This window comes from Vanacampus margaritifer, chromosome 19 (assembly GCF_051991255.1).
Source record: "Vanacampus margaritifer isolate UIUO_Vmar chromosome 19, RoL_Vmar_1.0, whole genome shotgun sequence".
NCBI lineage: Eukaryota > Metazoa > Chordata > Actinopteri > Syngnathiformes > Syngnathidae > Vanacampus > Vanacampus margaritifer.
The window spans coordinates 791,418-808,414 of NC_135450.1; the positions used below are offsets into that span (position 1 = coordinate 791,418).

General features: G+C 38.0%; 1 protein-coding gene across 2 annotated transcripts in view; it reads right to left on the reverse strand.

Moving 5' to 3' along the window:
* ube2j1 (ubiquitin-conjugating enzyme E2, J1) overlaps positions 1–16,997 on the reverse strand; it is a 45,687-nt gene that overhangs the window by 17,355 nt on the left and 11,335 nt on the right. For both annotated transcript variants that reach the window (XM_077552484.1, XM_077552485.1), the window contains exon 6: positions 1,047–1,176. In XM_077552484.1, the coding sequence (XP_077408610.1) occupies positions 1,047–1,176 (130 nt within the window). The remainder of the gene's footprint in view (positions 1–1,046; positions 1,177–16,997) is intronic.

A 16,997-nucleotide genomic window follows, 5' to 3' on the forward strand; every position in this document is an offset into this window, starting at 1 on the left:
TCATGCGTCTGCATACTCTTCAGAAAGTAGGTAGTTGCGCCCCTGGTCCTCCAGACACTAAAGTATATGAGTATCCAACTGAAAATTCTATCTAATAATCAAATATTGGATAAAATATTTTTTTACTTGATTTAAAAGCAATTAAAAATACAAAAAAGAAAATATGTTACTTAATAATTAACACCCAATTGTTTTCAGGAAAGAAAATGATTAATAACTCCCCTGTACAAACTCCAAAAATTCTCATGCATCAGTCACGGCCTGAAAACATATACATGATCAAATTCGGCTATACATATAGCACCACCTAGTGGTGACAAGAAATATCATACTTTATGTTTTTATCTACTGTCCAGAGCTTATTCAAGGGATCCAGTTGAAAATTTGTCAGAAAAGCCTTAAGATGTTGATCATGCTCCATGCTAGATCATTATGACTTTTCGGCAAAGGGCTTGGCCGCAAAGTCTGGCAAAAGGAAATACGTTTTTTTTTTCTTTGAGGTTTTCCTTCTAGCGCAGAGGTGGGCAATCTCGGTCCTCGAGGGCCGGAGTCCTGCAGGTTTTGTAGGTTTCTCACTTCCAACACAAGCTGATTCCAATCAACAGGATCGTTATCAGGCTTATGCAGAGCTTGCTGATGAGCTGATCATATATCAGCTGTGTTGGAGAAGGGCAACACGCAAAACCTGCAGGACTGCGGCCCTCGATGCCCACCTCTGTTCTAGCGGGTTAATCAAATCAACCTTCATATTTGGACGCCAATTTCGCTGAGGGAATGACAATTGACGATTACAATGTCGTTTGGTTTGAAATATTGACGGCTTGACGATGACAGAAGGGTGTGTTGACTGTTACGATTGCCGAATGACGCACGTTCACAATTAATTGACGCGCCCACCTCTGCTTACTACATCATGCAAGCACAGCACAAGTGGACACATAGTGAAATAATGTTAAAAACTACAAATAAAACGATTACTAGGCATATTACAGTACAATATTACAACATTATCTAGGCATTTCCATGTGACCCAAATTATTCTGTACCTTGAAGTTGATCTGTTGAGCTAGCTCATTTGCCATGTGGTCCTCTGGGCTGAGGTTGCTGTTTGGGGTCAGAGGCAAGAGTGCTGAGTGCAACGTACAGCTACATGTCTCACAGCAAAAATCCTGGGACCTGCAATAGAATGAATTTAATATAACCAGGAGTGCACACAGTGCAAGTTGTAATTAATGTAAAAATCACCAAATAGAAAGTATATGTGGAATCAAAGACATTTCTAATATGTTTCTTTGATCATTGAATTGAACACTTCTGTAAAATACAACTGGTAAAACAATCAAAATGGACTCAGATTTACAGGCCAACTTTTTAATCATAATGTGTGCATAATACAGACTTTCACACATTATTTTTGTTTAAATCATTGTATATTGTTTATCGTTTTATTTTATTTTCTTGCGGGAAGTTTGATGATTTAAAAGATATATAATAATGTGTGACCCCCTTATCGATAAATAGCCCAATAAAAGTTTTCATCTCTTGCACGTTACAAGAGACCACTGACATATTTGTCCTAGCTGGAGTGTGTTGGCTTGAGCCACTGTAAATATGGGTTTCAATACCGAGGTGCGTCCACAGTCTTTAGTAAAAATGTACAAACAGTGTAGCATCCAGTAATAATTTTGTCGCCCAAAAAATGGTGTCATATTTTTCGTCACAAATCTTAACTAAAATAAAAGCCATTAATTCAGACGATGACGATAACTATAATTGACTCACAATTTTGTCAATAACTAAAACGAAAATGAAAACACAGACAAAAATTCACAAAATCCAATCAGAAGAAAGAACGGCAGGAGAAAACAACCACTCAGAAACTGTTCACTGTACGTTATTTATTGTTTAAATATGTTTACAGTCGTCCAGCTGCAAGATTAATCTCAGGCAATTACACACTTTTTTTCAATTCCATCATCTGTTCAACATGTTTCATTGAAACAAACTTTAAAAGACACTGTTGTGTTTTAACCCCTGGGCGTTATTATAGTTTGATTAAATTCTTGTAATTTTTGCCAAAATCTGGCATTTCCTTTGAAGTGAGATAACTTTAAATTTTTCTCACTTTCAACCACTCAAAATGTTCAGTGGCATCAGACCTATCTACACATATATAGTTTTTATTTTTTATTTTTTTTTTAATGCCCCCTATGGACAACAATAGCAGTATTATGCTAATAGCAAGACTAACTATGGTGTATATATATATAAAATAAAAGAATAATTTATATATTTCATATGACATAGTTAGAGGCTCAAACAAGTCCATAAGTCATAACAATAGAATTTTTTTATGCATGCATTTTGTATTCATTTATTAGCCTTTGGTTAACACTCTAAACACACAAATTCCTCTATTTTCATGTTTATGACTCGTCAAAGAAGCGATTGCATCAGTAATCACGGAAAATGCATTATAACACACATCGGGTTTACAGCATATCAAAAACTGTGATTTATAATAGGAGTCAATGAGCCAAAATCGGGCATTATATTACAACAATTTCGTGTGAATCTCTCCCTCCTGTTTAGTAATAATTATAAATTACAGCATGGCGCCAATTTGAACTTCTACATTTTAAAACAATCCTGGTAAAATGTCAGGTCCCTAGTGTATTTTTTTCAAATGCTTTTTCTTTGGTGAAAAACAGAAAAAAGCCAGAAAATGTACAAATAACGCCCAGGGGTTTTAAATAGGGCTGAGCAAGGGCAAGAGCAAGGAAGACTCACTCCCAGTGACGTGCAGTGAGCTCTAGGTAGGCAGTCGTAAATTGAGACGCACACACCAATTACAAATGTGTGTGTCGGCAGGTGAGTGTACTAGGATGACCATATTTTCATTATAAAAAAAAATAAAAAAAATAATAATAATTAAAAAAATAATAATAATAATAAAAAAAGGGGAGGACACTCGGCCCAACTTTAAAATACTTAAATGATACTCAGTTTACTCCAAGATGCCATATGCCACAAGACTGAAGTTTTAATAATCGGTCCTGAGGCCTAGAGAGGGAAAGTCTTAACTAAAATATGTGCAATGTCCCTACAACCCTAACCTCAGGTCAATAACCTGGGTGTTATTTTGGACTCTGAGCTCACTTTTATGCCACATATAAAGAAAAATACAAAAATAGTTTTTTTAGCACTTGAAGATCATAGACAGAGTCCAATCCTTTCTCTCTCGGGCCACCAAGCCTTGTTTACAGTTCAGGGTTTTCACCCAGATTTTGACCTTGTGTGCAAATGTCATCATATCAGAATTTATGGATTTCATCAGTGTATCTGTTAAATATAAGTTCTTTATACTTTTTTTAAAGCCAGCCAATGTCCCTGTGTTGGTTACTCCAAGATCTAAGTTATTCCATTGTTGTACACCAGTAGATCGAAAATGATTTTAGTGTTGTTCTGATATATCTTTCTACGAATACATGTTTCCCTCTCAAATCTTATTTCGATTCCCTGGCCTGATTTTTTTTTTTTTGTTGACTTATACGAGTATTCCATGTTAACAAGTCATCGATTATTATTCCCAATACCTTGTGTTCTCTAAGACGTTCGATATTCAAATTGCTGACTTGAATGTTTATAGTTTCTTTAAGTCATTTTTTACCAAATAACATAAATTTTTAGATTAATAAAGATTCAGTGACAATTTGTTTGCATTAAACCATTGTTGCAGCTTGTACAATTCTTCTTTTACACTTTGGGCCAGCTTGTTTAAATCCTCACCTGCACAGAAAATATTTGTATCATCAGCAAAGAGTACAATTTTTTAGACACTGGAGACCTTGCATATGTCATTTATGTATAGTATAAACAATTTAGGACCCAAAACTGAGCCCTGGGGTACACCACATGCGACTTTGAGTCTATTTGACGTGCTCCCTCCGATCACATATTGATATCTTTTAGATAAATAGTTTTGTATCCAGTCTAAAGCTACACCTCTAATTCGGATTCTCTCTCATTTTAAAAATAATATTTCATGATTTACCGTATCAAACTTTTTTTTTTCTTAATAATCTCGTTCATGATATTCCATAACTTGCAAGTATAATGTTTGTTGTCCTCCAACAATTTAGTATAATACAGTTTGTTACAGATTCTTAAAATAGCATTTAGTTTATTACGATATTTCTTGTATCTAACTTCTGCCTGTTTTGTTTTTTGGTTAATAAATATCTTATATGTTGTTATTTTTTCTACAAGCATTTATAAGAGACTTAGTCATCCTTGTTTTTTTTGGGGGGGATTTTTTTTATATGAAATATCTTTACTGGACAGTGTTTATCATAAATTTGCTCAAGTTTGTTTATGAAACAACCATACACTGTATTCACGTCCATTGCATCATAGACACAATTCCAATTTTGAATTAACAAATAATTTCTAAATGCAGTAATATTTTGATCTGACCTAAGCCTCCTATAAAATGTCTGCTTTTAATCACCATGGTTTTCATATCTCGTGTTTTGATGAGGATCTTGCAGTTTGCGTTCCAGGTCGCCACAATTTTTCCACCTTTCTTCAGTTGACGTGCCTTTCTTGCTATTTCAGCATTCTTTTTGGTCACATTTTCATTCAGATAGACATCTTGACCTTTCAAACTTTGGGCCTTGCTTGAGGAGAGCAATTTTGCTCTTTCTGTCAATGAGCTTTATGAGGACCATTGGTGGTTTTCTCCCTCGAGATGGAAGCAGGTAGCACTCTTGAATGTGCTGCGATTCCACTGTTATTCACAATTGTTGCTGTTTGGCAATCATCTGGTGCTCAGCTGTTCGGTTGTCAGGATTCAGATCAGGCACTTCTTCGGGCCGCAGCTTGTGCATACGTGTGCAGTCTAACTTCCATCCCTGTGATGATGAGATCGTTGGTGCGTGCATTTTGATCAAGCTCTTGTGTCAGCTTCTACAAGTCTGCAATGCGCCGATCTTTGTCTTTTATCACCTTCACAAGTTATTGATTCTTAATCTGCATCTGTTGGATTTCCATCAGAAGGTCTTGTTTTGGTTTGGTTTTTGGAGCATAGGATATGGTGCTCTCCAATTTTTTAATAGAAGACTTTAAGTCCTCCATCTCGTCCGTTTTGTCTGCTCTTTTCCCACTAGGCATGTTGAAAAAATACAATGGAGTTGTTGTCAGCTGGCGCCTCGTGAGTGAACTCGTGGAGCGATAAAATGCATCCTACCTCTATCATGGTCAGGAAGCGAGTCTTGGGCCTTCATATCGTTCAGAACTCCTTTTACCTTATGAACCCTTGCGAGCCCTAAGATCCTCTGGCACCGGCCTTTTAATTAGGGCTGGGCGATATAAATGGTATGTTCAATATAAGGTATACATTTTGCCGAAGGTAGAGATTTTGACTCTACCATCTTATCGCAGTAGTTCATGTTGATTACATCATCATATCTGCGTCATGGCGCACGGCTCGCCAGCTTGACTCACGCGACGGTCGACTTCCAACATCAACACGACACCACCTCAAAATTATATATAATTGCCAATTACAGATGCTAAGAAAGTTAATGAATCTGTTAAATTAGTCTGTTAGTTAGTCTGTCATTGTATGATACACAAGTCTGCAGCGTTAGCAACTAGCCACTAATGGAAGCGTAAACAAATGACAGTGTTTGGCAAGCCAAACTGCAGCTGCATTCATACACTGTCGAACATTTCAAACTCAGACAGAAAAAAGCCTATCAATGCATTAATCATTTCAAATATCTAAACAATGTAAGCTTTCTATCCATCTATAAAAGCTGGCATACATAAGAAGAATGATGGGTGAGATGTCACTGTTTTTTGTTGTTTTGTTTTTCACTTAATTACAATCAATGGTCCAACTCTATATACCGAAACATCTACTAGGCTTCCATCTTTAATTCTAGTTGTTGGTATGTCAAAGAACAAAAATAAATAAAGATAAACCTGCTGTTTTACATAGTTCTTATAACATTTACCATAAAAAATAGGAGCACCATTTACTATAGTCCCCTTTAAACAGGCATTAAACAAAACATTGAACACTATTTTGCACCAGAGTGCTGACTTTCAATTTTGATTTGAGATTTGCACAATAAATGTTGTTATCCAAAGTAAGTACATTTATTCTTTCATTGTTTTTTTAAATCCATATCACTTCTATAAAAGACTATGTAAATCGTAAGCAAATTATTTATTTAAAAAAAAAACACTTAATTATATACCGTGATATATACTGTTACCATGAAGGAATGCAGTTTATATCGTGATATGAATTTTGGGCCATATTGCCAAGCCCTACTTTTAATCATTCCAAGAGTCAGGACACACACATACGGGGAGCCCTCTGCGGCAGAAGCTGGGGTTGGGTCTGCAGCTGCAGCTTTTGGCCCTCTCCTGGCGCAGAGGGCTCCCTGAGATAGTGTTTTCGTTGCTAGGTTGCCCTGTGATGAGCCTTTTTTTTTTATGTTTGTTTATGCACTTTTTTTTTAATGGGTCAGTATTGTGGCTGTGGATTTATTTTAAACTATGGAAAGCACTTTGAGATGCATTTTTTTTGCATGAAAAGTGCTATAAAAAGGTGACTTGTTAAATTTGAATGGGCATCAGAAAACAACTAGCGAGAGGGCCTGTGATGGCGAGATGCTGTGACTATCGCGAGACCTGCAGCGAGACCAGGAATACCCAACATGGCGGCGCCCTACTGCTAAAATAGAACAAGCTCTATTTTGCTAAACCAAATCCGAATTTAACCACCATATAATTTGGCTTTTCTCTTCTCTCTTTCATACGGCAGATTTGAAATACCACCCAGCGTGGAGGACCTCGAACGTTTCATCGACGGATACTTTTACAACTGCGCAATGGAGGATCCTTCCTACAAGAAACCTTGCAAGAAGATAAAAAATTACTCATCGACGGACACGGATGATCTAGCTACTACGGACGTTTAGGTCAGTATGCTGGACTACATAAACAAAAAAATATATCAAAGGAATTAAAGGTGAGTTTGGAATTCGTCGGCCAACAGGTAAGTAACCTCCAACGAGATAATGCTGAGTTAATATTCTCTGGCATATCTGAGAACACTTCTGACAATCCAGAGGCCGAGATAAAAAAAAATATATGACAACATTGTTAAAAATTTCTCGAGACGGTAAATAATATCTCTTTTCACCGTGTACATAGGGTTGGAGCCCGTAGGGGCAACGAACCCCGTCCTATCATCGCTAAGTTTGAGCATTTTAAACAGAAATAATTTGTTAAAAGTAAAGGACGGGAGCTTAAAGGGACCTCTTTAGGGATGAATGACCAATTCCCAAGAGAGATTAATGAGCGGCAAAAGGTACTGTTTCCCATAATGAGACAAAATAGGCAGGAGGGTAAACGGACTACGATGGTCGTTGATAAGCTATACATCGATGGCCCCAACTCCACTCCCTGGCTGTTCTAATTGGCATTGGTGGAACTCAACTTTGTTTGATTATTAGATGTATACATATATATATGTGGTTATAAAACCTAAAATATGAATACTTATTATGAATAGGCTATATTACAAATATAATATTAATACATAACTATATCTAAAATATATTTAAACAAAAGAAATTCGCTTAGGTTACCATTTTCTGGTGTATTGTTACATGTTTAATCCCCCGCCAATTTCCTTCACGTCCACCTCCCTCTCCGTTTTTTCACAGTTATATTCACTGACCACCTAACCACTTTGATTCCATCCAAAAACATGCCAATATTAACAGTGGCCTATACAGATGGAACTGAGGACTGAGTTTATATTATTTGTATGCATAAATTAGTTCTGGTTTCCTGGAATGTGTGTGGCGCTTGCTCACAGGCAAAAAGAATTTTAAAAAATTAGACCATCTCTTAAAATTAAAAGCTGATATTTGTCTCCTAAAAAAAAACACCTACAAAAATCTGAAGAAAAAATACTTATTGACAAGAATTTTAGTCAAGTGTACTCTGCCCCTTATAACAGGAGACAAAGATACAGGAGTCTGTATACTCATACATTAGAATTTATTCTTTACTCTAAATAATATAGTAACAGACCCAGAAGGCCGATACATTATTATTCAGGTGACTATATTTAATAAAATATATACATTTGGTAATTTATATGCCCCTAATAATGATGATCCGGCCTTTTTCCATGAATTTTTCTCTCAGCTGTTTGATTTAGCAGCGAACTCTACTGTTATTATTGGAGGAGACTTTAACACAGTCTTAAATCTATTAATAGAGCATTCTAATAATACAACATGTATAAGGCAATTACAATCTACTAAAGTAATAGGAGAATATATGGATGATTTTGGCCTCGTCGACAGCTGGACACTTAAAAACCCGACTAAGAAGGAATTTACCTTCTTTTCCGCGGTGCACCGGTCATATTCAAGAATGGATTTTTTTCTTACAAATAATTCTATTGCTGATAAAATTGGTATAAAAATACATCCTATTATTATTAGCGACCATGAACCAGTATCCCTCACCCTACAAGTTGATTATACCTTTAAACCACCCCCGACATGGCGTTTTAACATCTCACTGCTAAATGACGCAGAGTTTGACAAAATTGAAAGAGAGTGGGCAGACTTTTTGGAAATAAATGACTCTCCAGACTTATCTCCATCTCTTCTCTGGGAAGCTGGGAAAGCGGTAATTATGGATATGTTATCCAAAAAGACAGAGTTTATAATACAACAATTGAGATACAACATTGAATATAATAACAAATCAGGTAAATTTCTTGCAAACCAACTTCAACGCAATCGGGAAAAATCTCTTATAACGGCTATTAAAGGGACAACTGGTGAATGCACATAATCACCAGAAGAAACTAATCACATTTTTTATAACTATTATTGAAACCTATACTCAGAAACTAACAAGCCTAACCTGAGCAAATTGAGGCATTCCTCAGTATCTTAAATATACCTCAGTTATCTACTGAATATAAAGATATGTTAGATGCGCCACTCACTATAAACGAGCTGTACAATGCTCTGGATAGTATGCCTAATGGCAGAGCACCTGGCCCGGATGGTTATCCGGCTGTCATTTTTAAGCACTTTTGGTTAATGCTTGCGCCATTATTCTTAAGAGTAGTAACAAAAATTAAAACTAATGGTTACATACATCCACACATGAACACAGCAGCAATTAAACTTTTATTAAAGCCAGAAAAAGACCCCACCCTTTCGTCAAGTTAGCGTCCGATTTCACTAATTAACACTGATATTAAAATTATCGCTAAGGCCTTCGCATCTAGACTAGAAACAGTAATCTCGACAATCATTCATAGCGACCAAACAGGCTTTATTAAAGGTCGGCTTTGGGAAGTCATTTATTCACTGTAGTGTCAGTATTATATGATTCTCCTAAAGCTACAGTTACTACTAATGGGATTACATCTCAGAGTTTTACTCTACAAAGAGGCACAAGACAGGGATGCCCATTGTCCCCTTTATTATTTGCGATATTTATTGAGCCGCTTGCATTAGCTATACGCCAGGAAAGAAGGATTCAAGGAATTTACTCCGGGGTAACAGAACACAAAATTAATCTATATGCCGATGATATTTTATTTAATAAATAAAAAAGCTATCTCGTTAGAGGATGTATTTAACTTAATAACTAAATCATCAAATTTATCAGATTATTCTATTAACTGGACAAAATCTACCTATTACAGAAAATGCATGGAACCCTGCAAGCCAGTAACCACACTACTCATTTTCTATAGGTAATTTAAAATACTTAGGGATAAAAAAAATCTCACCTAAATTAACTGATTTAATTCATTTAAACTCACACTTCTTTACAGTGACTTGGAGTGCTGGAATAATCATCCCATTTCTCTAATAGGACAAATAGCCACCGTTAAAATTATTTTTTCTCAATGATTCCATTCAAACCTACGTCTAACTGGTTCCAGTCGTTGGACTCGGCCGTTACAAAATTCTACTGGAATAAAAAAAAAACGCAAAGATTAGTCCATCTACTCTTCAGAAATGTAAATCCAAAGGCGGTCTAGAGCAGGGGTGGGCAAACTTTTTGACTTGCGGGCCACAATGGGTTTGAAATTTTGACAGATGGGCCGGACCAGGAGCATTTGGACCTCATAGCACAGTAAACACACACAGATAAATGTACAACCCGATTTACTTATAGTGTGCACTAAGGACTGCGTTTTTCAAATGTGCAAAATCCACTTATTTAAAACAGCTTTTCCAATAGCTTCATTTTTATCTTTTGCTGTGTTTTTATGCTTTGTAAAGTGACCTTGGGGTGTTCTGAAAGGTGCTGTTTTTAAATGAAATGTATTATTATTATTATTATTATTATTATTATTATAAAATAGCCCTAATCCAGGTAGTACGTTTGCCTCAATGAATATGCGAGATGCGGCATTTACACACTATTTTGGGAGGAGAAATGTAATTAGATTATAATAGCACATACTCTGCGATCTGTCAAACCTGGTGATTGCATCTATTTTTAATAGATTTCAATTCAAGGCGTAAAGTTAAAGAAATCAAGATTTATTGAAAAAAGATGAACACTTTCAACATTCAAAACATATTACCCAACGAAATACTCAATGTCAAAACATTTCTACTCCACTGCTGTGCATAAAGGCACACTCAATTAAAATACGCACTTTCTATTTATTTTCCATAACAGAACATAAGTAGAAAAACTCACAAATTTCAGTGGGAACAGTGTTGTTGGTCTCCCTTTTTTGCCAGTACATCAAAGTCTGGAGTTAGTTTTGTTGTGGCAATTCTCAGGATAGATCTGAGGTGTTGGTCAGTTAACTTGGATCTGTGACGGCCTTTATTGATGTTCATGATGCTGAACGTCTGCTCACACACGTAGGTCGAGCCAAACAACACCAGCATCTTCTGTGCCGTCCTCCGGAGGTTTGGAAATGCGGCTTCGTTCAGTGAGGCATAAAAGTCATTTAGTTTAAGAGACTTGAACTTCTCCTTTAAAGCAGAGTCGGACTGAAGATCGATCAGTTCCAACTGCAGCTCCGGCGGTGCTGTTTCAGGCTCTTGTGACAGGGGACAGGACACCAGCTGAAGTGATGAGGCAATTTGTTTAAAATCAGAGAAGCGACGGCAGAATTCTCTGTGCAGGTCGTCCAGTGATTTGCAGTATTTATCCGTGTTTTGGATGGTCCCTTTCTGCACGGCTAGTGTGGGGAAATGAGCGAAAGATTTGTTTGCCATTTGTCTGGAGAATAAAATCAGCTTGGATTTGAAGGCGCTCACATTTGTGTACATGTTGTGCACAAACTGATCTTTCCCCTGTAGCTTCACGTTCTGCTCATTCAGGTGTAAAAATATGTCCACAGCAAACGCAAAGTCAGAAAGCCAGTTCACGTCACTCAACTCGGAATATTCTTCGGATTTTCCCATTAACTCCAAAAACGAGCTAATCTCCTCTTTGAGCTCCCACACTCGTTGTAACACTCTTCCCAAACTTAACCAGCGGACACGCTCATTTCTACAGACGGGGTCAGATGGCAACAAGAAAAGAAAGTAAATCGCTGTCCTTGCTACCCGCGGTAAAGCACTATTAGGGACGTGAAGGGAATTTTCTCTGGCCCGCCCATTTTTCCTCAGGCCCACCCACAATAAAAATCCTGGTGCCACCTATTTGTGAAACGTGGCATTGCAGGGACAAAATTAAATTAATGATTTTGAATTTTTTTCTAGCCTTATTGGATAAGTTCGGCGGGCCGGATTGAAAAGCATAACGGGCCGTATTTGGCCCGCGGGCCGGTGTTTGCCCATGTCTGGTCTAGAGGCACTATATAGCTAACCAGCTACAATATCTCATCCTACGGACACAACCCAACAGAAATACTAACTGTTGGCTGGAACTAGAACAGAAGGATTGCAACAACCTCAGAATTTTAGATTTACTCTTTATTACAACATCGATTAAGCGACACAATTATTTTAAAAACCCAATGATTTCCGCCACCCTGACCGCCTGGTGGAAGGCACTAGAAATTACAAAAGCCCAAACGGAGCCCTGCGTGCTTTCTCCCATATGGCATAACCCCGACTTTCAACTTAACAACCAATCATTTTATTTAGGTGTGTGGGAGCAGAAAGGAATTACACATCTCCACCATCTTTTCTCAGATAATATGTTTATATCATATACAAAATTGCTCCTAAAATACAAAATAAAAAAACTGAAATTGTTTACATTATCTGCAAGTTAAAAATATGATAAAGAAACAAATTCCAACACATCGGGGTACGCTCCAACCGCCTGTTTTAGCTAAATATATTACAAAGCTTTCTCCGACAACAACAAAAAACCTCTCAAAAATATATGTTACTTTAAACTGATAAAAATGTATTTACCCTTTTTGAAATGGGAGACAGACTTGTCTATAGCTCCCGAATTTGACTTTTGGGTTCAAGTTTGTGAAAACGTATTTAAAATGGCAAAACACACAAATTTACAACTTATCCAATATAAAATTATTTATAGAACATATATTACTCTCCGACTCCAACATTCGTCTCCAGTGTTTCCAAAACACTGCCGACACTTATTTGAATGCTTTATGGTTATGCACTAAAGTCTTAGAAAAACGTTCCGCTAGGGTTAGGGTTAGGGTTTGCTAGGTGACCTAACAACAACTGACTTACCACGTAAACAAACGTTGCCGCCTCTCCCTCCTCGCCTCTCCCCGCCCGTCTTCCTCCGTCTCCCGGGTCCCTTCTCCCTCATCACCCTTCCTCCTCCTCCCCACTCTCCCTGCTGCCCTGCCGCCGCCCCTTGGCCTGGTGGGACTGCCGTGCGCCGTTCTGCTGTGTTGGGATTGGGGCGCGGGCCGTGTTGGGGTGGGGGGGCGCTCCGGGCTCGCTCTCCGGCCGGTTGCCCCTGCGGGGCCCGGGGGTTGTGCCTTGGCGCTGCCGTGGCCTGGGGGGCCCTGGGGGGTTGTGTTTGCTCTGTCCTGGCCGGGGTCAATGGCTGCCCTCTTTGGTGGAGGTTTTCATGCATGCCAGATCCACCACACCAGCATCTATCGAAATTCAAACACAATCTGCTTCTTCCTCTGGTCATTGAATTGGTGGAGGCTTCATCTATCCTTCCTTCTTTTTCTCAGTCTTTCCTTTGGTCTCTTGAGGTCTCACTAATTTGATGGAATTAGATGTTTCTGGGGTTGGTGAAAGATTCTGGTTGGTAACCTGGTTGGTGCGAAGTAGGTGATGTCTGGTCGGTGCTGGATTTAACTTTTCTTTCTTTTCTTTGATCCTTCCTTGGGTCTCCTGACAACTTCACGACTCTAGCAGGATTCTGAAGTATTCGGTTTAGGTGAACGGTATGGGATTTTTAACAGGTTTTTGGTGAATTAATGAGCACACACTCACACGCCCGCACATATACACACACGCACCCGCACATACAAAAAAAAAAGAGAGAGCAATGATGATGACATGTTGAATCGGTAAGATTACCGAACGAACATTACTGAGCTCTCTCTCAAAAAAAAAGGAGGAAAAACAAGAAAACAACTGATTTTATAAATACAATGTATAGTAATAGTCTATTCCTTGCAATTATGAATCCTAGTAGAAAAACAACTGATAAAGCTACATTAATAGATCCGGTCTTTGCAATTTTCCAAAACTATTTTGATAAAAAAAAATAAAACCAACAATAACTTACACATCAGAAACAAGACTAAGAACACAACGCTTCGTGGCTGCCTTTAAGTTGGATTTAGAAAAACATAACTGGTCTGACGTCTATTCAAACGATGATCCCAATGTCCACCGCGGATTGTATCTTGGCAAAACAATACGTGAATAATAATAATAATAATAATAATAATAATAATAAAAGGGGGAGATTTGGGGGATTTCCGTTCCCCGTATCTCCGGAACACTAAGTCCTACCATAGACAAACACATCACCGGACTCGGCTTTCCAACAGTGTCGGTGCCATCTCTCCACTTTTTGTTCCGGAGGTAGAGGGCCGACAAATGCCCAGATTTTACCCAAGGCATGCTCCAGCGACCATGGGATGCTCCGGAGGTGCTTTATTATCCAACCACCGTCTGCTTTATCATATCTGACCTCTTGTAACCAAACAACCTCCACACGACAAATGTAGCTTCTACTTCAGACACTAACTATTTTCCAAATAAAATGTTAAACTTACATCTTTCACATTTGCAGTTGTGTCACACTCACACACCGCCCGCTGGGACCGATCCATTATGTTTGCAAATCCAGCTCTGAACAGGCTTTTCATTAACAAAACAGTCCTTCGGGAAATGCTTTCGGGACACGTCCTTCAAAAATGTCATTAATCTACTGTCTTCTCAAAGAATCGGATGAAGGTAGCAACCACTTGTTCCTGATAGTTAAGTTTCTCCATTGCTCTCCACGGAGCGTAAGCAGTCAGCTTCTCAAATTTATGTGGGCGTGACAAACCTTTACCAGAGGCGTTTCCACTAACCCGAGGGGGGCGTGGTCGAGTGCACTTCTGTGACTTAGTGACGTCAAACGGTTACGGAAGTTTAATATGCCCGTTTGAAGCACACAATTTAGATAGGAGGAGAAAGATAAAGAAGTCGTGGACGGACCTTTTTCATACCTGGTTGGATTGTAGACAGTCTGGGGATACATATTATTGATAGAAAATCCCACTAAAGTGCATTTTTATACGATGGGACCTTTAAAGCCGGTATATTTCCATCAAAAATTAAAATAGCAAAAGTTATTCCTATTCATGAAAATGGCACATTCACTAATTATAGACAAATATCACAGCTGCCACAGTTCTCAGAAATTCTAGAAAAAATATTTTCATATAGAGTGGACAATTTTATTGAGAAACATAAGCTTTTAAGTGAAAATCAATATGGGTTTGGAGAAAAACGGACCACCTCAATCGCAGTCATGGAACTCGTAGAAGCAATATCTACTAACATAGAAAATAAATAAGTTGCTTTTGTGTTTTTTTAGATCCAGTTGAAATTTTGTCAGAAAAGCCTTAAGATGTTGATCATGCCCAACACTGAATATTGTAACATTTCGCCAAAGGGCGTGGCCATTACTGTGCCGCGAAGTCTGATGATTCACCGTGACAATAAAAGCTGCGTTAACTTGACCCAGATGATCCTATCTTCTCAAAATTTCACACATTTGATGAGAGTCCAGGTCTGAATACATCTACGAACTTATATTTATTCGTACTGATAGCGCCACCCACTGGCAAATTTATTTTCTTTTTTAAATTTTTTCTTCAACTTTTTTCTCCAACCACGTTAACTGGATCTACCTCATATTTGCTCAGAAAAGTGTTTAGGCCTTCATAATGTCATAACAAAGTTTGTGAGTTTTCGTGAATCGCTGTGGGTGTGGCAAGGTACTGTTCGCCAAGAAAACAACGCCAATTTTGAGGGCCTAAACATGCACAGAAACTCATGAAACTTGACACACACATCTGGTCTGGCAAAATTAGCAATATTTTTATCATGTATTGTGCGATTTTTACAAAAATTACTCACTAGAGACCCCTAGAAAATTTTAACAAAGCAGCCCCGGTTGTATGTTTAAGCAAGATCTACGAAAAAATGTGGTATATGAGGGAGCCCAAGACCTACAAAAAAGTCTCTTGGACCCATATGCCAAAATGAACAGGAAGTGAGTTACAAATTTTTGAATGTCCGTTTGTTGCCGATTTTTGCACATTTACAGGGGGCATTCTGTTGCCCATTTCTCCTACACGTTTGATCCGATTGACTTCAAACTTGGCCTGGACCATGTCAAGATTTAGGTCAAGAAAAGGGGAAAATCTTGAATTTTCAAAATACAATATGACGGTGGTGGGGCATCATATTTTTTTGTTTCATATTTCCTTTTCCATGAAAGACGAAAAAACGTAATAACTCCTCGGTACATGCTCCAAAAATTCCCAAACTTCCCATGTATGTTAATAGTTATGACCTGAAGGTATCCCTATAACAATAGTCGGTTATAAATATAGCGCCACCTCGCCCTTGGGGTCGACAAAAAATAAATAAAAAAATCAGCCCACACATGGTATTTTCACATTTGTACAAAATTTTGATACTTTCGTAAGTGATATAATATAATAATATAAGTCATTTATGAATATTTTTTTCACTTTCGACCACTCAATTTTTTTGGGTGGCATCAGACCTATCCATACATATATACTTTTTATTTATTTATTCATTTATTATGTCCTGTATGGAAAAAAAAAAACCTCATTGCCAAAAAATAAAACGGACGCTGATTTTGAGGGTCTACAGAGGGTAACATTGAGCAAAACTCACAGTGATCGCACCTGACAAAAAAACAATCCATAATATGTAAAGGTTTATTATGCCATTTTCAAATAAATTTTGCTTCGAATGTGCCATTACCCAAACGTGCCAGTACCCCAATGTGCAAGTATCCTAAAGTGGCCCCGGGCTGCGAGGGCCCTTTATAGATGTTATGTTTGTGATCCAGATCATTAAGCTAAAATGCCAGCAGAAGGCTTCTTGGACAGTTTAAACAATGTTCATACATTATGTAGCATCACTTTTTTTTCCTCCTGTGAGTTGCAGCCAGCCTGTTTTTAGGCTTGTCATGATGCATTTTCCAAACTGTATTGGTCTGGGGAAAAAAAGCGGTATTGAACATCCCTATTTAAAATATATGTATCTGTCTTCTCATTCGAAAGGGCCTCATGCCTACCTTTGCCTAGGGCCCCAAATTTCTTTAATCCACCCCTGAACACACACATAAGGCGCACCGCACTATTGGGCGCAGGCACGGTTAAACATACGCTCGCTCAAAACATATAATACATACATACATACAATGCTAAAACATGTGCTATTGCTAGGGCATTTTTAAAAATGCAGCGAACG